General features: G+C 40.8%; 1 protein-coding gene across 5 annotated transcripts in view; it reads right to left on the bottom strand.

Annotated features, from left to right (window-relative positions):
- The window catches only part of PIKFYVE (phosphoinositide kinase, FYVE-type zinc finger containing), a 63,807-nt gene that overhangs the window by 22,686 nt on the left and 18,090 nt on the right, over window positions 1-23,031 (bottom strand). For 4 of the 5 annotated variants that reach the window (XM_053947338.1, XM_053947337.1, XM_053947339.1 and 1 more), the window contains exons 8-21: window positions 21,381-21,519; window positions 18,637-18,794; window positions 17,726-17,837; window positions 15,887-16,034; window positions 15,226-15,393; window positions 9,880-9,942; window positions 8,510-8,639; window positions 7,983-8,163; window positions 6,584-6,658; window positions 5,821-5,928; window positions 4,919-5,059; window positions 4,172-4,298; window positions 1,751-2,937; window positions 261-361 (exon numbers count right to left, since the gene is read on the bottom strand). In XM_053947338.1, the coding sequence (XP_053803313.1) occupies window positions 261-361; window positions 1,751-2,937; window positions 4,172-4,298; window positions 4,919-5,059; window positions 5,821-5,928; window positions 6,584-6,658; window positions 7,983-8,163; window positions 8,510-8,639; window positions 9,880-9,942; window positions 15,226-15,393; window positions 15,887-16,034; window positions 17,726-17,837; window positions 18,637-18,794; window positions 21,381-21,519 (2,838 nt within the window). The remainder of the gene's footprint in view (window positions 1-260; window positions 362-1,750; window positions 2,938-4,171; window positions 4,299-4,918; window positions 5,060-5,820; window positions 5,929-6,583; window positions 6,659-7,982; window positions 8,164-8,509; window positions 8,640-9,879; window positions 9,943-15,225; window positions 15,394-15,886; window positions 16,035-17,725; window positions 17,838-18,636; window positions 18,795-21,380; window positions 21,520-23,031) is intronic. The other variant, XM_053947340.1, reaches the window with a different exon arrangement.

The following is a 23,031-nucleotide window of genomic DNA, read 5'->3' as shown; positions in this document are numbered from 1 at the left end:
AGTGAAACACCAACTAAAGCATTTGGTTTCAGGCTGGGCTTTCTCATTCATGCCTTGGGTATTACAGAGGTTGTGCAATACTGCTATAGATCCACCTGACCACGCAAGACAGAAGTCTTTTGGCAAAAGTTCCTGTTCCAGGATGAGCACAACCTACCAAGGAGTCCTCAAAGAAATACTGCCATGAGGCAGGCACTGACTCTGACTTTGGGAAGGAAAGAATAGCAACTATCCAAGCTGTAGAGGAGTAGTTTTTATACCAGGGGCTAACACAGGCACTTGGAGCATTGCTGGACTGAGCAGAAGAGCTGCTGAAGAGAACACAGAGCCTCTGATGGTTTACTGGACTCAGGCAATCCACCTAGTAGAGAGAAAACAACTCATTCACTGGTTACAGACACCTCCATTCACACACAACTTCTGTCGACAAAATTCTATTCTAGTAATTTTATTCAAAGACAAATGTCCGCTTTCTCCTTTTGTACAGATAAACTTGGCATTATCTCCCAGCCTCAGGTAAACTTGTGCTTTGGTAATTGCTAAGTGCCCTTTTTAGAACAACATAACTCATAACGAAACCAATGAACATGCATGTGTTTCTGTGGAAATGAAGCCAAGAGGAACAGAAAACAATAAAAGCCTCATGAAAAACATCCAGAGTCTCTAAATTACTGTATGATATAGGACATCTTGAATTCAGAACTCTGCCAATATATTATACTTCAGTTACTCATTCAGGCTATAGAAAGATTTCCATCTTTCTATTCTCTGGGAAGAGATGTACCATGCTGCTCTTGGAATGGAGCTCTTTTCCCCTCCACACCCTACAAAACTATGATGTTACCAAATACTTTTCTTTGATCACTGAGTAAATTTAAAACAGCATCAGCCAGTCTGATCCAGAGCAAAGGCTACTCTTAAAGTTTGTTAGATTATGGGCTGTGAAGCTACAGGGATCTACATTTAAGTGCCAATTAAAAAGTGACTTCTGCTCAATAACACAAGGGCTGATTGGCTCAGGACCAAAGTGACTATTTCAACAGATCAATTCTGCTACTCTTGTTCACAGATATTTTTCCTGAACAGCTCACAATTCAAGAAAGTCCCAAGATCCTTTTCCTCAGATACAAGCTGGTTACTTTCATGGCAGTTTACCAAAACTTTAAATATTTTTATTATAAACACATACTCCCTTGCTTTGAAATTTCAAAGAAGATTCCTTCCCCTCCATTATGTGATTCTCTTTTCTTCAGACCACCCAAACTTTTACAATCAACCAAGTACTTTTAATGTAATTACAACCTACTGCTGTTTCCATGACATAAAGCCCTCTGAAAATGAAAGTGCATTTCTACAAATAACCAAATACAAGGAGCAAGAAAGCTCAGTTTAAGAAACCTCTTAAGATTTGCTCCCTCTTCATGGACTCATTTTCAGACATCAGTTAGGTACAGCCCAGTCAAACAGGTAAAACTGATTCTGGGCTGACTTTGTGCATTTCTCAGAGAAATTTTGCAATCTCTTTTTCTGAATGATTGCAGAGCACCACAATCTAAAATGGGAGTTATGACCCAGTCAAAAAAATTAAAAAAAAAAAAAAAAAACCAAAAAAAAACCATAATCAAACAGAAAGAAACAGACAAAAAAACATCCCCTCTGGTTTAATATAAGACATATAAGACCCTACACCTTCTGTATACCATGAGAAACTGATGTAACTTGAGTTTTGAGCAGCTTAACTCAATCTTACCTTATGAGACCATGAGGATTCACTCTGAGCCAGTCCCTTCTCCTCCTCTTCAGTTCTGCTCCCAGTTTTTCCAGTAGGGACACTAGACACATCCTTATTTTGGGCAAAAGGATCCGTGCTTTTCTGTAGTATCCTCCCTCCTCTGGCCCGATAGTCAGCCAGCATTCTGGCTAAGCTCTGGCTATCACGTAGATGTTCTGCTATTCTAGTATTAACCAACTCATGAGAAGGTAAGATTTGGATAGCCTTGGCTTGGATACTCCCATTCCTCCCCTGTAGTCCAGAAAAATCCCGCAACAATTGCTTCTTCCTTCTGCTCTCCAACTCCTTGTATTCCTTATTGAGGAGAGGAGACCAATAAACTTGCTCGGGAAAGTATTCCCGGGCAGGGCATCTCATGCCTTTTTCAGTCAAAAGAAATGGTTCACGGAACATCAGCACTGGAGAAATGCAGAGAATGACATCTTTCAACTCCTGCTTAAATGCTGCAGAGTAAGTTTTGAGACGATCCTCAGACGAAGTTACCTCTTCCGTGACGTATAAACCAGTATCATCCTGGAGAGGGTCTCTGAAGACTCTCATCTGACTCCTGGATTCCTGTAAATCATCTGCCTGTTGAAGAGGCTCTAGAGCCTGGTTATCCAGAGTGGCCAAGTGCTGGTCCATGCCATGGAGGGGCAGTGGGGATGTTTCAGGTATTGCATGAGGTACAGAGCTGAACACTGCAAATGGTGACTCTCCTTTGTGGTGCTCTTGCTGCTTGGAGGACACCATTTCCAGCTGACTGCTCTCTTGGTCACCTCTGTCAAATACACTTCTTGGTTCAGGCAAACTGACCTCATCAGAGGACACTGATTCAGAGATTACAGGCAGCTTTTCAGAGGATAGTTCAATGTCTTTGACTGCTGTGCTGAAGTCCTCACCATTGAAGAGGTTCTGTTGTTCATTTTCATCTCCTGGCTCCTCAATAAGGGAGTGAAAGGAAGTGTTCTTGGTGAGAGTAGGGGGCATGGCAAACTCATCCATAAGAAATGAGATTTCCAGTTGGGAATGATAAGCCACACAGACCATGAAGATCAGGATCTCCTTCACACGAGCCAGCTCGTACTCTGCAGCACCACACAATTTGATAGTGCAACCCAGGTGCTGGGGACAGCCTTCAAAGAACATTAGGGGTTTTGTCTGATCTAGAAATAAAACATGGGAGTTAGGATGACAACTACAGTTAATCTGCTTTTAGATACCTCAAACACCCAAGAGACTGTAAAGGAGACTTAGAGCACATTGGTAGCTGCAGAAATTCATATTACTGCACTAAAATAACGTATTTTACCAAGACAAAAAAACCAAACATTAGCTATAAATCTCCTGTTTTATAAAACAAGCCATCATAAAGTCAAAGTGAAGGCCATATGGAACACCCTGACCTAAAGAGAGTATTCTAAAGCCACTGTAGACTCTGCACCAGGGGGCAAAAGAATCCCTTCCCTTCCAGGCACATTTGCTCATCCTTATAAGTCAAAAGCCTATGACATTGAGGGCAGTTAAAGGCTGGAAGGGGCAATGAGGAAGTAGAAAGGAAATTGTTCAAGGACAGATTTGATTGAACTTGGATCAACTTGGTCTAGTGGAAGGTCTAGTTCCTGCCATGGCAGAGAAGCTAGAACTAAATTATTTTTAAGGCCTCGTCCAACCGAAACCTTTCTATGATCCTATGAAGAGATGCAAAGACTGCATCTCCACAAAGATCTGCATCCACAGCTTTTATGTGTGCCAGCACCACTGGTAACCTGTCAAGCAGCATTTCTTCCTTCCTTTGTAGACTCCCATTGCCTAGGGGAGTTACAGAGAAAAAGGAATCTTTCTTAAAGATGCACAATGACTGGACATGGGGAAGTGTGCACAACTTGCAAAAGGCAAATTTTGATTGGATTTGTTAAGGTAGGACCAGATGATCTTTTGAAGTCCTTTCCAACACAGGCTGTTCAATGATTCTCTTACTTCAATGCAGAAAAATTCTTTACAGTGAGGATGGTGCCCAGACAGACTATGAAATCTCCACTCTGCAATATTTTCAAGAGTTGGCTGACAAAACCCTAAGAAATCTGATGCTGCATTGAAATTAATCCTTCCTGTTTTGAACAGGAAGTTGGACTAGACAAACTACAGCATGTGGGAAGAGAAAAAACAGTTTAGAAGAAAGAAATCAGTCTAATCAAAATCTATAGAGTGTCTTTTCTTAGCAAGATCATACTTTTCTCTACACAGGCAGTTCACTGTAGTTCCAAGAAGTAACAGAAATAAAATGAGTAGGATGATATGCAATCACACAAGGAAGCCAACAGTTCACATCTATTTAAAAAGGAGTAAAGCATTCATCCTTTCACAGACATAGGCTAAGGCACACCAAGTTTTACTCACCATTGGGCAACTGAAAAACTTGCATATAAAATTTATGACAGGTCCCCAACTGTGGTTTGGTCAACAGTTGATCCATTGACATCACTAAGTCCCCCTGGGTCATTCGACTTACCCGGTCTAACACTTGCTGTAAAATTGGAAAGAACAGTAAGAATTTACAATGCAAAGAGGACACTGGCATCCTTATCTTGCTCTTAACAAAAAAACACCAGTGCAAACTCTCAGTTAAACCCAATCCCACAAACCCACATCCACAATACACAAGAATCTTAGAAACATAGTTGGATAAATAATTCTGGTGAGATTGTACCCTGCCTAGAACTTCTCACTTGACTAGATCCAGATACCTCCAGGAGGTGCAGTGCAATCAGCATAATGCTGGCTCTGCCAGGAGCTCAGCCAACTCCCACAGCTACTCTGTTTGGCTGTCTGTACCCTGCCTCACAGGGACAGAGGCTCTCCAGCAATAGCTGAGGACCTACATATGATTTGCAATAAATGGATATCAAAGTCAACTAGAACTAAACCAGGGTAACAAGGACCCATCAAATAAGGATGCAGCACAATAGCTGTGAAGAGCTGAGGAAAAAGTAACTCTCCAGATTTGCCTGTCTTACTTTCTTGGAAGAGAACATTTGGTTAGAGAAGAAAACAAGACAACTCTTGGCTTTCTCCAGGGAGCTTGCTACAAGACATCATTAGAAATCTACCAGAAGGCCAAGTCTAACTCTGATCAGAAATGCTCACCGGCTTGACATTGATGACCAGAGTGATACCATGCTCTAAGAGCATGTCCTGGGCAATTCTGGACACAGTCTTCTCAACAAGGACCAAATTGGGCTGGACATCAACTATCCGCTGTACGTAGTTCTTCAAGAACTCCCTTTCCTGCAGACAGGAACAAAGTATAGCAGTAAACTACTGCCAACCCATCTGGAAAATAAACCCACTTTAATGCTTAATATCACTTTTCACTTCATTTACATACTGTCCTTTCCTATAAAACAGGGAAAACAGCTATCCAGAAAACATCATCAGTAGTCCATTGTGAACATTTTCATACTCCCACAGCACAACACTAGTTTATCAGTAATATTTTATAAGCATTTCATAAAGAAAAGGTCTGTGACTTCAGTGTTTTCATATTTAAAGCACATCCCTGCTCACAGGGGCAGGGCACCTGTTCTAAAGTGACATTTTCTAGTTCATCACTCCATTAGGTTGATGGCTGTTCCATTTTTTCAAGCCTGACAAAAAATAACATGGGTCTGACCTAACCCTCACCTATGTGAACTTTTCAAATATTTCTTCACGCACCTAAACCTTATCTAGCTTTAATACTGTATAAGGAATGTACAGTTCAGAAGGTCTCAATAAAAAGAAAAGTTTTCTAAAATGCTGCATTGTGAGAATCAAAAGCTCACATGTTCTCAGGACATGTAACTTGAGAACAAAAACCCTCAGTGCAAGGCTACAAGTTTGTACTGTATTTACTGCAGCAGCTCTCTCAGCTAGCTTACTAGAAGAAGAAAGTTCTTTCTTTTCTATGCAATCTCACTCATAAAACTCCACCTTATACACTAAAAGAATTTGCACTGGTCATGATTTTGCTGGGGTTATTTTAACCAAGAACAAAAGCATATGCTCACCTGAAGTACTATAGGCTCTATGCAAGTAAACTTTGTTTCTTCTCGGTAGAGGTACTCAATTGAGCATTTTAGCAGAAGAATTCTGGGATTTTTTAAGCAAGAGTTCATCTAAAAAATACACAAAAATAGTTAAAACAAAAAATACAAATACCTGGAAAGGAAGAAGTACACAAGAAAAAGAGACAGATTTATCATGATTGGTCCCTGCTACCCCCACCTGCCTTTAAAGTGTCTCAGTTATCTCCCCCTGCAGACCCAACTACACATTCTTCCTGCTTCTGAAGTTGCTACACCCAGTTGTTGGAATTTCACAGGTACTGTCCATAAGCAGGCACTTCTAGAGAGGATTTGCAGTCCCTGCTAAGAGCCCCAAAGTCTTGATACACTTGATTCATGCAGTTCACTCCTATCTTGCCCTCCTGCCTTAAAGACCCATTTTACTATACTATTCTAAGTCAGAACCACAAATGCCTTTTTCTGCCTAAAAGTTGGGGTAATTATTAGATGCCTCATACTGTGGTAGGGATGGAAAGGATGTTTTTCTATACATGCATGAGGAGAGTTTCTCCACCAAAATCTTTGGGCTAGAAAACAAAACAGCTTGGAAAAGAAATGCTTTAAAAGCCCTTCTTTTTGGGGGCTCAAAGCAGAGAGAGCTCACAAACCTCCTAGGTGGTGAGAGAAGCTTCCTGACAGAAAAGCAAGTCAGAGCACCCTTGTTTCCACAGCATGCATTACAGTAACATTAATCAAGCTACATTACCTTTTTGTGTGCAACATTCTTAGTGCAAACAAATCCATTCACCACCATGGAGTCAAATTTCTTTCCACCAGGGATCTAACAAAGCAAAGAACATTTTTAGAACTGTCATACACTCCCACATCTTGTAGTGCAGTAAAGCTAATACACAGAATACCTATTGTAGGTGATGTACACATTTCAGCTACACCCTCAATTATCAGATGAAAGATCAGATACAGTCATGCTGGACACATAAGTCTTTCCCTTTAAAACCTGACAAACTTAGGACAACATGAAAACTAGTACCGAGTTCTAGGATTTCTACACCCCTCCCAAGAGATGCTTATTTGTTAAACCAGTATACTTCAGCACATGACAAGGGAACCTAATTTTGACAGGCTATGAGGAACATATAGGTTTGCACATGCCATCTCTATTATCAACAAATGAATTGTAAGGAAAGGGAGGAAAAAATATAAAATAAAGAAAGAAAATTTAAAAAACGTCTACCTACCAGTTGAACATATCAAACAGTTGACTGGTGTGCCTGCAGTCACAGGCAATCCCAGGCATAATAAACAGCATGAAACAGGTTTCTGAATAACATGTTTCAGAGGACATTCATATTACCAGCATGTGAAAATAGCAGACAGCTATGAAGAGCTTTCACCTCTGAACAACTGCTCTTTGAACTGGAGTTTCAGGAGAAGCGGAACAAGTGGTGCTACCTGAAGAGATGCCACAGAACTACCACCAGAATCACATGGTTCCCCTCAAATTTCATATGGCTTTCAAACAGGAGTACTGCTGAGATGAATTTGGCCAAAGAAAACTAAGCCCAAATCTTCAGTCCTCAGTCACACTAACTCCTTGGATGTTATTTGCACATCAGACTCTCAGAAGGAAGTTTGCATGCCTGAACTGCAGACTTACAGTTCAACACTGTCAACACTGGGCCATCTGGCACAACTGGATACACCATTCCACAACAATCAAGTTTCACTCTTGAAGAAAGTCATTGTACTTGCCATAGGAGAAGTTGAATACTCCATAATGGATAGGTACAGGGCAACAGATTGCTGCACCATGTCCTGCAAGCCACTTATCCAGCATTTGGTATATCTCCAACTCAAGAGCAAAACAAGCAGAAACCAAAAAAATTAACCAAGTAATTACAGAATTTTACTCTTTGCTACCTTCTGCAGCCTACAGCCTGAAAGAAGAGGTCAGCCCCAGCACATTAAAGCACTTTTCACAGCATGCCAAGTTCCTCTGTGCAACTTTTTCCAAAACCCCACCTTATCCAAAGGCCAAGTCAGCCAATTACAGTACTGAATATGCTGAGGGCAGTGGAAAGGGGACTATTCTCTTCAAACAGCTGCACCCTTTTGTTTCCTTACATCCACTGCTTGAATCTTACTTTTTTGATGTGGACAAACTGGCGGATATCCATGTCATCATCTCTCTTCTTGACATCTGGCCGTACCGTTTGAACTACCTGGCAGACCACAGGTACAATAATATCCCTCCAGGACAGTGACAGGGACTCATTGTATAGAAGCTGCTGAAGCAGTGCCATCATGTGGTTGTGATTAGCAGACCTATAAAAAAGGCAAAATAAATAGATTTCTCATTTGAAAAATATAAAAATACAGTGCAATGATTAGCTGAAGTAAACTTCTTAACATTTACAATGCAGAAGTCCTCTGAAGGAACAGTTACCTAGAACGTTCTACAGTCAGCTTTGGTCCTGTACTCTATATATAAACATTGCAAGATTAAAAAAAAAACAACCAAAATATACTGTGAAAATGCTTTGTTCTTAATGCAAGTTATTTCCTTGTACTGCCTCCTGTAGCTCAAGTCCCACTAAAAGTTGGTGGAACAGAAGGGCTTCAGAAATTGTTACTCAAGATATGCAAATTCCTTTTCCCACAAGTTTCTTACAGCAGCCTTTCCATGGCTTGTTTCTCCCCATTCTCTTCTCTCAGCAGATCCAGATTGCTGTGGTGCCAGCCTAGGGGTGTGAATAAGAGCTCTTTGGACTTCTCCTCCACCCTCCTGTTGAATAAAGACTCTGCAAGAGACAAACAAATACTGTTAATGTAAGGTCATAGTTGAATGCTTGTGTCTTTCTGAAAGGCTGCTTCAAAAATGAAAGAATTTCATAAGTCTTAGTAAGTAATGAATAAGTACTGAGTTTAAGGTAGATGTCATGGTCCTCGGTTTGAGGGGGACTGACACTTTCAATTGCTATATTGTGTAGTAACTCTTTAGAACTGTTCTTTGTTTTGCAGTACCAAAATTAGAGGTTACTTCAGCACAGTTCGTGCTTTGAAAGAGTTACTAGGTTATTTCCTACATGGTTATTATGATATTATACAGGCAAATTATAAACTTCCACATTGACATAATGGCTGACTATATTATAAGTCATTTATACTAGTAGTGTATAAATGTTCATCAAGCAAGTATGTAAGCCTTCAGAGATCAAGCTTAAAACTTTTTACTGTTAAGCAAAATCTTTAGACAATAGCAATCCAAGGAAGACTACTGAAGAAAAAGTCTCCTAAAAAACAACAATTAACTTCTTCCAGATGCTCCACACACAAAATTAGCTGTGTAGAAGATTAATAGAAGCTACATTGATTTCCCCCTTCCTTCTGCAAAAGTTAAAAACTAAACACCAGTTTAATCCAAGACTTTATTTTTCAGGCTCGTGAGACATTGGGGTTTCTCCCTTATTTCCTCCTCTGAGGAGCACACCAAAATCAATAGCATTAACTGGGAAGAAAAAAAAGCCCACACATGCATCTGACCATGATACTGGAAAGCACGTGGGTTCGCAAACTCATAAGTGCATGTAATGGCCTTTCATTTCAGAAGTAGTGATGATGGTGGTGATGACAAGAAACCCAGAAAGATTTAAGAGAAGCTTTAACCTACTCTGTAGAAGCTGTGCAATTAATTGGATCACATCTTCATTTGCTTGCACAGGAAGTTAAAAATCAGTTACATAAATTTGTTGGTGGAGAAACTGTGAACAAACTTGCCACTTACACTTATTTTTTTAAAAAAGTAAAAGCTTTACTTTGAGTCTTTTTGAATGCAGGAATCTGAGAAGTGAAAGAAATTCAAGCTTGAAAGTGCCTTCAAAAAAGTCAAAGTACAGTTTATACATCAGTTTTGCCACAAATAAGTTCAGATTTACTGTCAAGTAAATATTTTGAAAGGGTCAGTGCCCAAAAAAGGAGTATTAAGGATTTTCCATCATTATATTAAAAAACACAATAGCAGCAATTGAAGTTTTTCCTTACCTTTAATAAAAGCGTCACTTATAGAGAACATCTGCTGCCCTCCGTTTTCAGGATTCAAGTACTCTGAAAGAAGAGGGAAGAGGGATATAGGTGGAGACAAAAAAAAAGGACAGGTTACACTGGTGTAGCCATATAATTACAATGTACACACCCACACCAGAAGAAGCAGCATTACTCATCCAAGTGTTTAGTCACCAATTTAGCAACAGCTTGGTGAGTGGTTAAGACAAGAATATCCTCTCATTCTTGTTCTATCAAAAAATTCTATGATGACAAGAAAACAGTGCTTATTAATGTGAAGAAACAAAACAAACAAAGTAGACATGAGCCAAGACTGAACTAAGAGTACATTTTCCAAGTGACATGGACCACCCTTTTCTAGACCTGAATACAAACATGTTAAGATATGATCAGACACCACAGGAATGGCCTCCTCACTCAGGTCTAAAAATGCAGCTTCAGAAACCATTCTGGCCACCCACTCCGTTGAACCATCTCAGACTAAGGGAGACTAGCCATAAGGTTTATTGTATATAGTACAAAAACAAGAAGACAGCCTGCCTTTCAAGAGCTGAAAGTCTCAAGTCCAGAACAGTTCAAAGTGTTTTGAGGAATCCACGATGACAGAGATGAACTCCCAGAAACAAAGCAGAGCAAGAGACAGATCACTTTACACATGGGAAACATAGCTAGAGCCTGGTGCTAATAATGCCAAGGTTGTGGATTCAATCCCTGTATGTGCCATTCACTTAAAGAGTTGGATTTGATGGGTCCCTTCCAACTCAGAACATTCTGTGATATCTGTGAAACAGGTTGAAGCTTCACCTACTACTCTCATTTAGCTTGCTAGATCTTGATTTTTCTTGCTGACAAAAAGCTTGTTTTCTCCAGAAATCATTCACTGTTGTGCCTTTAGTTTGCTCCTCACTTATACAAAAAGGGATTCTACAATGAGAAAACAAGAGCATTAGCCCAACTGCTTATACAGCACAATTACCTGAAGCCCAAAGACAACCCTTTATCATCTTTCCTGACAATGCTCCAGACCCATCACAAATAGAACACAAGGCCAGGCTGCTTTCAGACACCAAGAGATAAGCAACAGAAAGTGGACAGGACATAAACAATGACAAGGCTCTGAGCAGCAGCACTCAGGAGACCCCTTTCATGGCACCATTTTAAATATCTGAGCTTGTTTGCAAATAGATACTCGATAGTGGATAAGTGTACCAAAGAGAAGTTACAAGCCTCCTCTGTAGACTCCTGGTTATTTGAGATTCCTTTCATCTCTTGCTTGTTTAAGCGTTCAGCATTACAATAAGCCACTGCTTGGTAAAAGCTGGCCTACCTTCAGCATTCATTCACTCACCAACTATCTAGAGAAAGTCAAGTCATGCTCTACCTACACAAGAGCATGTATACTAGCACCTTGATCCCTCTCCATCTTGCAACAGCCTCAGGGCATCACTTCTTACTGTAAACACGTTTAAATTAGGTGTGGCACAGACCCCTGACTGGCACAGTCAAAGCACAAGTTATTCCCAGCTAAAACCTAACCTTAGTTATGCTCTGGACAAAGACACAGGTAGTACTTCCAAGCCACTCCTAGATTTGTAATTATCTAGGTTCTTTCATCTAGGTGATCTTTAAGGTCCCTTACAACCCAAATCACTCTATCATTCTTTTCAATATAACTTCAGCTCCCATAACTTCACTTCTGATTGGTTCCCCAATCCCCATACCCCTTCTTAGCCCAGACAGATAACACACTCATAAGTGTGAGTCTGAGATGGTGTAGGGTGGCTAACACACACATTTCTTACCTTGCATCATCCCTACATGCATCATGCTCCACAAAATGAGGAAAGGGGGATGGGGAAATGTTCCTGTAGCTTATTTTATAACGTGAAAATCCCAGCACCTTCTCAAAAGAAGAACCAAAAGGGCTCCTGGCAACAGCACACTGAGCCTTGGCAAGCAACACTAAAAAGGAACTGCATGCGGTTAATCAAATAATTTTCTCTTTCCCACTAACATCAAAAATACCCAAAATACCTTGTACCATGATCAAGGATATCTGTCTGGAAAGATGTTTATAAAACAGAATTTTGCATATTGTTAACTGTATTTCTTCAAAAACAGCAACTAAACCCCATACATAAAATTTATCATGTAACCTCTTCTCCCAATTTAAATGCAGAAAATAATCTTACTTTGTTTCCCCTTCTGATACACACTATGTCTTTAAGAAGATGATACTATAAATGAGTCACTGTTCTCAGCTAACTTGGAGTCACCCAAATTTCATGGAAACACACCAGAGTTAGTCAGCCTATAACACCACAAGAAGTTCTGCCATTAGAGTATATACCAACCACCTTGTGCTAAATCATAGCTGGTGGATACATCACTGGCCCTTGCTTCAAAGCAGCTGACCTCTGTGACTCTGGGAAATTGCATATCCCTTAATCATTCAAGAAACCCATGAATTGCTTAGATCAAAGCTGACCTGAACTTCCAGCACTTGATGTGTTCTATTGTCAGTCCTCCCCACAATGCAATTACTGGAATTTACACAGTCCTAAGGAAACTAAATTACAGCTTCAAAAGGAAGGTGGGATCTTCAGTTTCACTTCATTATTTCAAAGGAAGTCAAGTCACTGTCACCCAGTCTAAGGACAAGAGATAACTCCAACACAATCAAGCTAAATAAGTGTGTGCATATAAACCATAGAGAACTTACTGATGCTGACAGTTGCAAACACCTCATGTCACTGATTAACTACAGAACTCTGTCCTTAAAATAACCATCCATTTTACATAAATGCTTAACTATCCAGTTTTGGCTGCCTAATCACTGTGATATTCTAGCATCTTTTCTTGAATATAGCCAGGATAATCAGAAAAACAAGGTGAAAATCTTCATATTAACTTTATTATATAAAGCCTCTGACTTTAATATTTACAGAACAAAATTTTAGAAGTCACGTATTTCACTACCCTAGGCACTGCAGCATTCACTGTACGGTTTTGTCCCTCCTTGCTACCCACAAAGTTTCAGTCTATCTACTGTCAAGAAGTGTTTCTTGCTGTTCAAGATATTGTCACTCACTTTAACTTGTTGTTCCCTGGTTGGGCCTTTTCTTTAGAGATTTTCATGCCAGGAATTATAAATACAAACAAAATAAAAAAAGTTTCACTAACTTCTCTGTATTTTCAGGTATAGATTTTTCAAAAAGCTGCAGGATACCTACCTATCCAGAGAGCACCTCCATGACAATTCCACCTCATCCCAGTTCTGGGCCTATTACTGGTACTATCCCCTCAAGGGAAATCCATTCTCTTGGAAGAAATTGTTACCAGTTTTCTACTGCCAATTACACTCCTACAGAACAACATTGTTATTAAGAGACCACATGTGTCAGGAATATATACCAAACACCAGCAGAGATTCACCACAGATACCAGGGTACTGCCAGCATAAACAATTCTAAGGCAGCAGTCTTTCTCTTTTCAGTCCCCTCCCCACTTGCCTTTTCTGCTGATCTTCTCCAAGCTCTCCACCATTAAAACCTTTCTCACGAGAACTCACAAGTTCTTGTGTTCAGAGCTCTGGCTTGTGTTCAGAGCTCTGGCTCTGAGCAGCCTTGACTTGGTCAACTGTTTTCAAGAGCAAGAGGCTCTCTTACATTTCCCCTTCATAATATACTGCTCCTTGTATAAAGGGATAAAGAGTAAAATATGTCTGAAACCAGACAAACACCCTGCAAGTCCTTTAACATTTGGCAGAGCCAAACTGACTATTGCCTGCTTTATTGTCATCACACACTGGTAAAGAAACCTGCTACAGCTACAAATTCATTGGATACTGCAGCACACCTGGGCCTGTTTCAAGCTCACTTAATCCAGCACCACCACTTCCTGAAAGGAATTCTTTGGTACATCTCCCTCTCCTCAGCTTTCCTTCCCTGTAGATTCATTAGCTTTTCATTTGATTAGGGCATCAGCTGGAAACAAATTGAAAGGAACCAATAATGAGCAGGTGTCAGTAGTGCTGACAATCCACTCCCAATTTTGGATCATCTGACATCAACTCGAACTTTTTAAACTGTTCTGCTTCTCTCTTTGGCAGGAAACAAGCAATTAGAATTCCTTCCTTCTAGGCATATTTTTAGCAAATAACAAAAGGTGACTACAGTAGGCATCAATAAATGTCCCCTCTAATTTGTCTCATTCTGCCCCACATGTCTAGCACACTTGGAAAGTAGCTATGATCACTTCTCCTCCCTCACAGTCTCCAGAGACCATTTCAGTTTCAGAATATGCAATCTAAATAGAATATGCAATCTTAATTTCAGTTTCAGAATATGCAAGCTTAAGGCTGCTGTTCCATTCTGATTCATAGCAACACGAGATCAGCTAGACTTTATAGAAAAATGAATTAATTAGGAGTGCAAATTATTTAACATTGGATCATCTTTGAAAGTCAGAAACACTGAAAGGCTGGGGTGAAACAATAATTAAGAAACTACTTAGAAGCCGCCAAAGAAACAAGTCTACAAAGCTGATGTAACCTTATGTAAGGAAGCAGAGCAAAGACAGCCACTACTACCCAACATGTAAAGCAACTAAAATATACTAGACCCAAGCCAGTGGCAAGCCCCAGTCTCACACAGGCCTTGAATCACTTAGAGAATGCAGTTGTCAACAGGCAGGCACATTATTTCTTCCATAATGATGTTGGTTATAGAGTCTTTCAATTTAGTACTTCTTTAGGGGAAAATCCTTTCAAAAGTATTTGATTTCTTCCTACTTAAGTGGATGATCTCTTCTGAAGAAATGCTATGTATATGGATTAAGTTAGACCTTCTTGTTTATCAGTAAGATTCTTCTGTAAAATGTAAGCTTATTAAGGTACAATTTTAAGTCAGCACAGAACTCTTCCAAGTTAATCTTGTTCTTTTGTTTTCTGGGGTTTTATTTCTTGCTTGCTGTTTTAATTTCCATCTCCAACTGTAGAGTCACGTATCAAACTGGTTTATGTGGATTATTTTTTCACCCCAGTTAGCCAGTACACATATATGGATCTGTCTATTATGCATGGGCAAGAGACTTTGCTTCAATGGCACAGAGAAAGTCACAGGGGAAGTTACACACTCTGCAGAGAAGGCGTTTCAACAGGTCTATTGAGCCTCCTCAGAGGTGAGCATACCAAAACTGCAAGTGCCAGTTAAATATCATATTTTCCCCTCTGTAAGACAGCTACGTAAGCAGTGTCCAAGTAAGTCAGTAATATTAGGGCCAGCTCTCCATCATGTGCAACTCCAGCTGGTGACTACCTCATACCTTTTTGGTCGGCAGGGTGAGGGGGCACATGTGGGTACTTGGAGTGCTTCTTGATATGGAAGTTCACGTTGTCCAGCTCCACATTCAGGCTGATGGAGGCGGCCGAATCACTGTCCATTGTGGACTGGAAGCTGCTGACTGAAGTGCGCTTGCTAGGGCTGGCGGAGTCTTTTAGTGTTGGGTGAGGGGGAAGATACAGGGAGGAGAAGGGTTCAAGTGGGTATTATGAGGGTACCAGAGAGGAGAAAAATTGTCTTTAATACATAAAGACCAATGTGCAATAATACAGGAATACAGTATTTTCACAGCTCTAATCTTGTCTTCATGTGGGCATGCTGACACACTGGACATTCTTTAGAGCACTACTATAGGCCCCAAATCAAGCAGAAGTCTGCCTGAGAAACAGAAGGCAGCAATTTACAAGCTTCTCCTTTATTGGAAGTATGAAGCTTTACCAGTTCCACTAAATTCAAAATACAGTATCCATTGTAAGTAAGTGGAAGACTAGACAGGCTATAGCTTTCTTAGGTCCTTACAACCCCAAGCACACACACAGAAACACACACAAATAAAGCAAGACATGGTTAAACTACTAAGTCCTGAAGGACTGAGGACAACAGGAGAGAAGGCAGAGTGAGAACAAGACTCAGGTGAAACTTACTGGCTGAGTTGTCTTCCCCTTCATCAGCAATCTGCTCTGTGTCACTGTCATCAAACTTGATGTCTTTGAACCAGGATGGCTCTGAGTGGCCCTCTACAGAGTTCACAGAGTCACTGTCTGGCGACGGGGTTTCTGAGAACTCCGTGCTCTAAAAGACAAGGAAGGGAAAAAAGTTATTAAAGTGGAACTCTGCTGAAATATTAAGCAGCCTACCACAAATGCAGGTCAGGCATTTTAAAATCAAAGAATACTCTCAGTGGGCTGAGCCAAGTTAGTCACAGAGCTACCCCCTTTGGTAAGCAGGAACTCTTTGGGACAAGAAACAAGTACTTCTTTACAATTCCCAGTCTTTGCCTACATTCTGCTTCTAAACAAATAGTGACTAAGTGGCACTAAAGGACAAGTTTATTATATTGCACATTTTCTGTCATCACATCCAGTTAAGCAGCTTTGAAAGCTTGGTGTCTCCAGCCAAGGTGGGTGACAGCCTTATCCTTTGCCCAGAAACCAATATGCACAGCTTTTGGTCGAGCCTAATTCTAAGTTACTGGAGCAATTCTTTAACTGACCAATGTAGCCCCAAGAGTTGCAATCCAAGATGGACTCTAGATGGGCCTACTGTGTCAAAGCAAAGACTGGCCAGATTGCCAGAGAACCTGGAGACTACCATCAGCCTTCCTCATGCCTCTAGGCACCTCAAAAGAAAGTTATCATCATCATGCCTTTGGCTGCACTGAGTACAGCAAGCAACTGAGTCAAGAACAACATTTCTCCAGACTCTTGTCCAGAAGAATTGAGATCAGACAGTGCTTCCAGCTGATGAGAACAAGAATTTACTTTAAACATATAACATAAGCACCTTACAAATAAGGATGCATAAGGACTTGCTAGTTAAGGGCAAGCTTTTACCAGGACACTGAGACAGCTGACTAGCTGAGATATCACATGAACCCCAGAGCACTCTCAAGGGAAGTCATATGACTGGGTCCATATGACTGAAATGCATGAGGAAGACAAATGCTATTAGCTGCAAGCTCTGTCTGAAGCCCATGGGACAGCTAAGCCATTCATCATTTTAAGATGAAGACCATGAAAGGCTCTTAACTGAAGCTGTAAGTCTTAATTTAAGAGAGGCTACAGAGCTATCTTGTTCAAGCTAAAAAACCCAATACAATCTCTCAGGCCAGTAACAGCTCTTATCCCTCAGCAGGTTTGATTCCAGTGAAGTACAGTAGGACAGAATCTCTGGTCACTAATTCCTGCCTGCCCTCAGGTAACTAGTCCTGTTTGGGAGGCATGAAAAAGACCCCATCCCAAACTTGGATCATGTGGCTAAGGTACTGAATTCCTTATTACCCCATCACTGGAGATCAGAAGAAGGTTACCAATACAATATATCTAAAATATCCATTTGGAATTTTTTAAAAGGAATTTTGAAACAGAAGATCACCATTGCGACTCCATCACCAGTAAGTGCACACAGACTCTAAATTCTGCACATGACAACCTAGTGCCACAGGCACAGACTGTGCTACCTTGAGGCCTCTGTGGAAGATGTCCACCACAAGAGGCCTGGTTCTGAAGACCCTTTCCTTCACTTTAGGCAGCACCACATGTAACATCTCATTCTCCACAGAGGACAGCCACAAAGCTTTCTGGGCAAATTAAATTTCTTCAGGCTTCAACCCACTAAGGAAAAAGGCTTGGCCCCCTACTTTCTGTACAGGAGACCTGATGTAGAAAACATACTACAGCTGTTGAGAACAGGATTAGAAAATATTTTAGTCAACAGCCAAATCCAAGAATAATGGTACCTTTCAGCTTTCCTACTCCTTTTACCTGTAACGGTCTGTAGAGAGCATATTCATCTCTGAAAAGCTGATCATGATGACTGACGCATTCCAGCCAACGTCCATCAACCAGTGCCTGTCCTATTGCAATGGCCTGGACCCTGGAAGTATAATAGAGATGGTTTTCTATGTTTTGCTCTAAACACGTATGGTTTATGATACAAGCACACCACAAAAGGGAAGAGTCATTTGCAATGCACTATTTGACCTGTTGGTATTCCATTTCCATGTTTACAGAGGCACTATTTACAATACTGTGGTGAGGCAGCACAGGGAGCATGAGGCAACTCATGCATGGAGCTAAATAAAGAGACTGCCAGTACTCTGAACTCAGCTGAGGTGTCCAACATATGATTAAGACATGTTTGTGCTCCTCCAGTATTGTTGAGTTATGTATACTGATCACCTCTGAGGGAGGACTGTTGCTCTACACTTCAGAACCATCTCAATTTTATCCCATTATCATATAATTAAATACACAAGATTGTTTATATTCACCTACACGCTTAAGAGTCTGCCAGCTCCACTGAAAATTTAGCTGTCAAACACTATTAGTGATCTCTGATCCCAGAGGCAGACTTGCTCTTTGGAGTACCAGTGAACACTTTTGGACAATTTTTGTAATACACACACTGTTCTCCATGTGAGTGATACTAGTCCCACAGCTACCTCCCATACTAGTTTCCAAACCGGACAGCCTCTCGTGCCCTGCTGTTCTGGGGCACATGGAGTCAGAATGCAACCTGCTCCAAGGTAGGCAGTAAAGGGGAAATTTGAATTTTCTCTCTCATCTCCCTTTAAAGGGGCCTATCTCTGCATACTAAGGTACCCTATATCAGCTCAAACTCACAACTTCCTCTCATACAGAGGACACCTGTTGTCCCAAAGCATCAGGGTTACCTTGTTGTTATGTGCCCATTTCTCATTAGCCAATTGACCAGCTCTTTTCCCACAATGCAGTTGGGATGTGTCCGCAGCCAGTAGCGATGGTCTTGAAATTCCATACCACTGTTATGATGGCAGATTTTCTTCCACAGATCTTTCAGCTGGACTGAGTCCTGGACAGGGAGATACGCAAATTAATTACCAGTCTAATCTCAGCACTGGTTCCAAGGGCAGGCCTTCAGATCAGCTTCTAGATCAAAAGCCCTCCATAAATAGGCACAGAATCTAAGCCATTCAGCATAACCTATGCAAAGGTGCAAACAGAAATAGCAAACAGATATAAAATCAGCTTCTTATTTCCTTCCATTCATACCCAGTTGAGAAAAATAATAAAAAAAACCAAAGTGGGTACCCTTAGAGATAAGGGGGTTTTGAAGAGGCAACATTTTGTACTGCCTGCAAAATACTTATGTCCTCACCACTGCCTCCTTGCACCCTACTCTTAAACTCAGGAGGTGTAAGCAAACATAGAGGACATCATCCTTGGCAAGAAGATTTTTCTATACTATCTGTGCTCAACCCATTGTGAATATATTAGTCCAATATCAATACCAGATATAAAGCAAGTACTTAACACAGCAATGTTCACTGCTAGAACACTATCTCTTATTGAGGGTCAGGTTTTGTATTGTCCAGCTTTTATGAAGCTTTCCTAGGCATTGTTAGCTTGTGAAGCTTTTTTTTTTTTTTTTTATAAAAAGGCTTATGAAGCTTTTTGAGGCACTGTTAGCTTTGGCCACTAAGACAAAAAAAAGTGTGTATTCTTCCCAACTCAATTAACCATTTTTGAATCTGTGAATCTCTTCCCCTCATCACTTGGAACACTTCAGTCTATATCTAAAACTTATTTTGGAGCCTGCTAAACATGTGTGCCAACTCTTCTGTGCTCCATCTAAACTGAACTGTTTCTCTGCACCTAGCCACTTTTGTCTTCCCATATGTGCCCTCGATGAGCACAGCACAAGCCATTATTACAGGTGGAAACTGGAATTATTTTGACCAAGCAACACACCACATGAAGGTGCGGAGAAGAGATGCTGCAGCTCACTTTCTCAAATACCTCATTTGTTCTATTTTTGTGTAACAGAACTTTAATTAAATTTTAACTGATTTCAGCTCTCCAATTAACTGTCACATTACTGCATTTTCCAAAGGGTGCCCTGAGGCCCAGGAGTTATGCTCCATTTTTATTACTGGACTGGCTTTCTGCTTTCAGTCCAGCAGTGGCTGTTCTGGGTATTATCCTAAAACCAATGCCAGCAGCTCCCCTTCCATACCAGGTATGGAGTCAAATGGATCAGTACCAGAACACAATAGGATCACACAATTTGATGCAACTGGAGTCTCCACAGTTCAGCTGTCTTGAACTGGTGAATAAAGTAAATTGAAGAAATAGGCAGAACAAAGCAAATCCTTCCAACTCAAGGATTTTGACCTCTAGTTCACTGAAGTGTGTGCTTATCCCAGTGTATGTACACCCTTCCCTACCTTTATTTCATGAACAAAGTTCATTAGTCTTCTGAATGGACTAGGTTAGGCTTTAAATTAACTCCTTACATAGGGTAAACTCCACAAGTAAGGGTATTAAACAAACAGTAGGAATGCATAGAAAATCCTTCATTAATTGACACTGTCTTCTGCTCTTACATGAACAAAATAGTACCAGTCCTCTTCTTCCTCAAAAAAGAAAATGGACAAAAAAGAAAATCAAACCATGTGAAGCCGAAGAGCACTGAGACATGAACGTCTCGCTTCAAGTTGCATTCACATAGGTTTGAATTTCCTTTTTCCTGTATTAACATACATCTGTGAAGCAGTGTGGTATAAAGACATGCCTTAAACATATTTCTCCCTCAGGTGGTTATCCATTTACACAGGAACTCAGAAAGGAGTTTTGCAACTAAACAGGAGTTAGTGTTTCTACACCCTCAGGCACACTTGAATGCATACTGCTGACAACAGGCAGAACCTGGTAACACAGAATGAGTCTGATTTTAAAGTGGCAAAGGGGCGCAATCTTGAATGTTTTAATGTGCGAAAAACACTGCCTTCCCTTCTCTGCAACTTCTTTGCCTTATTTGTTGGAAACACTTCCCTTTCCTTCCCTCAAAGAAACAAAACTGTTTTTTACTGTTTAGAAATTTATACAGTAACTGCAACCTACAACATTGCCTCTGGGTGGAAGGGATAATAGGATTACGCAGAACACTGTAGCACATTGACTCTTCTTTTAAAAAGTACATCATTACAACCTTATACAAAATCTTTTACTTATTCTGCAAACAAAGAGGGACCAAGTTATATTTTGGCCCAGTAAGCTATAAGGGCTTTAATTTATTTATCATGGTGCAACTATTTCAAAGCAGCCAATTAAAGCTCCTGCTTACATGGCCTATGAAAGAGAAAATCTCAACTTGAAGAAATACAAAAACAGGTCAGTGCATTACAGATGCAACCACAACAGGTTTAACTCAAAGAGCCACCATACACCAACTCCACACTTAGCAAGACTAAAGTTGTAAACATTTGTATGCAAAAACCGATGAAAATATGATTTATTTCAGGAAGACAGTAATGTCCAAAACAGCCTCAATATTCTCCATCTCTGCTCCCCCGGAGGAGAGGTCCAGGTAAGAGTGCTTAGAGAAGAGCCTCAAAAGGCAACAAAACACTCCTGCAAAGAGTAGCATGAAAGGTACCAGAAGGATTTTGCGCTCATCCTCGCTGGTCTCTGCCTTCATATGAGTGCGAGTGGCCTGGGGGCTGACCGACGTCTCGTAGGCAGGCACCATGGGTGACCCTGACCGATCCAGAGACAGGTTAGTGATGCTGGCTGACCTGCAGGGGAACAGAGAACAATTCAAGTGTCAGTATTCATCGTGTGGCACTTCACCAGAGCAGGCCTTTATCTTATAGAATACTAAAAACCAGCTCAAGCCTAGGACACTGTCTACTCTTGTCAGTACAGACTGTCTAATGCTTCCTCCCATCTCAAAGCAGAAGAAAGGCTCCCTAGGAAGCAAGTGTATTGCTTTGGAACTGCTAAGGTAAGCATAAACTTCTGTAAAGGTCTTGTATGAAGCAGTTGGAACTAACTTTAGGCACATCAATTCATACATGTCTGTATTTAAATTGACTGAAGAAGGGATGGCATGCTCCAGCAGTTTGGAGAAAAGACAAATGTCAGCAAGGGTGGCCAACACCCAGATCCCTGTAACAGAGCACTGAGATTTCCTCCTCTCCTTGTCCCATTTAAAATTCCTTGTCCTCAGCTCTCACATACAGAAAGCTTGCAGAGTCTGAAGTTTGAGCACTTGTTCCCCAGAGTGGCTAAACCATTTTCTGAAGCTGGAGGTCACTGCAGTGGACAATTCCCCTTGTACTGCGATACAGAGCACCCCTCTTATCTCGGCCCAGCTGTTAGGAAATCTTGGCTATGCACTCCAGCACAAACACACCATTTTGCAATTATCATTGCGAAGTTACAAATGCAAACAAGTTCCAGATACTTTCTGCTCCATTAACCCACAACTAGACCTAAGACTCTGAATAACCAGAGTACAACTTCTCATCATATAGAAGCAATTGCAGTGTAACCTTCAGTGCTAAGAGCACAATAAGGAGTGAGGACGGAAAACATTTCTGCATACATCAACAGAGAAACTCAAAATGCCAGTGCTAAACTAACTGAAGAGGCTTGCACCAATCTCACGAAAACATTTGCCAGCCTCTAGGCTTTGGAAAGAAACTTAGATAACTTCAGAGAGCTTGCTAACTGGCTAACAGACACACTATAATTATTCCCAAAAATTCTCCATGGATGATGCGGCTCAGCCCAAGCATGAAAAAAGCAGTGCCACCCTATTTCAGTTTTTATACTGCAGAATTATGTACCTTAACAGAAAGCATCCTAATGCATAAGATGAGGCTGACATGGAAGTCCATAACTAAGCACTCCTCCCAGTTGTTTACAGCTGTTACAACAGCTGCTTTAACTGTGCCACATACCTGTAAGCAGCAGGGATTTTCATTTGGGTGTAAGCAAGTTAGAACAGTGAGATTTCATATCTGTGTCTCTATCATCAACAATTATATCTGGGCCTTTATTATATATATCTTTTTTTAAAAACAGAGGGAGATTTTGCAATGGAAATGCTTATCCTTTAGAAGGACCTGCAAGGGAGCAGTTTGAACCCTGCTTGCAACATTTGACTGTTCTGCTGTGGTTTTCCCCCCCTCATAAAATCCAAGACTGAGAACAAATAACAAATTTCCCACCCACAGGGAAAACAAATAGCAATACATAACTTCTGTTACCTGCCTCTAAATGCACTCAACCTGCATATTTTC

Source organism: Vidua chalybeata, chromosome 7 (genome assembly GCF_026979565.1).
Source record: "Vidua chalybeata isolate OUT-0048 chromosome 7, bVidCha1 merged haplotype, whole genome shotgun sequence".
Classification (NCBI taxonomy): domain Eukaryota; kingdom Metazoa; phylum Chordata; class Aves; order Passeriformes; family Viduidae; genus Vidua; species Vidua chalybeata.
This window is presented reverse-complemented; position numbering and strand designations above follow the sequence as displayed.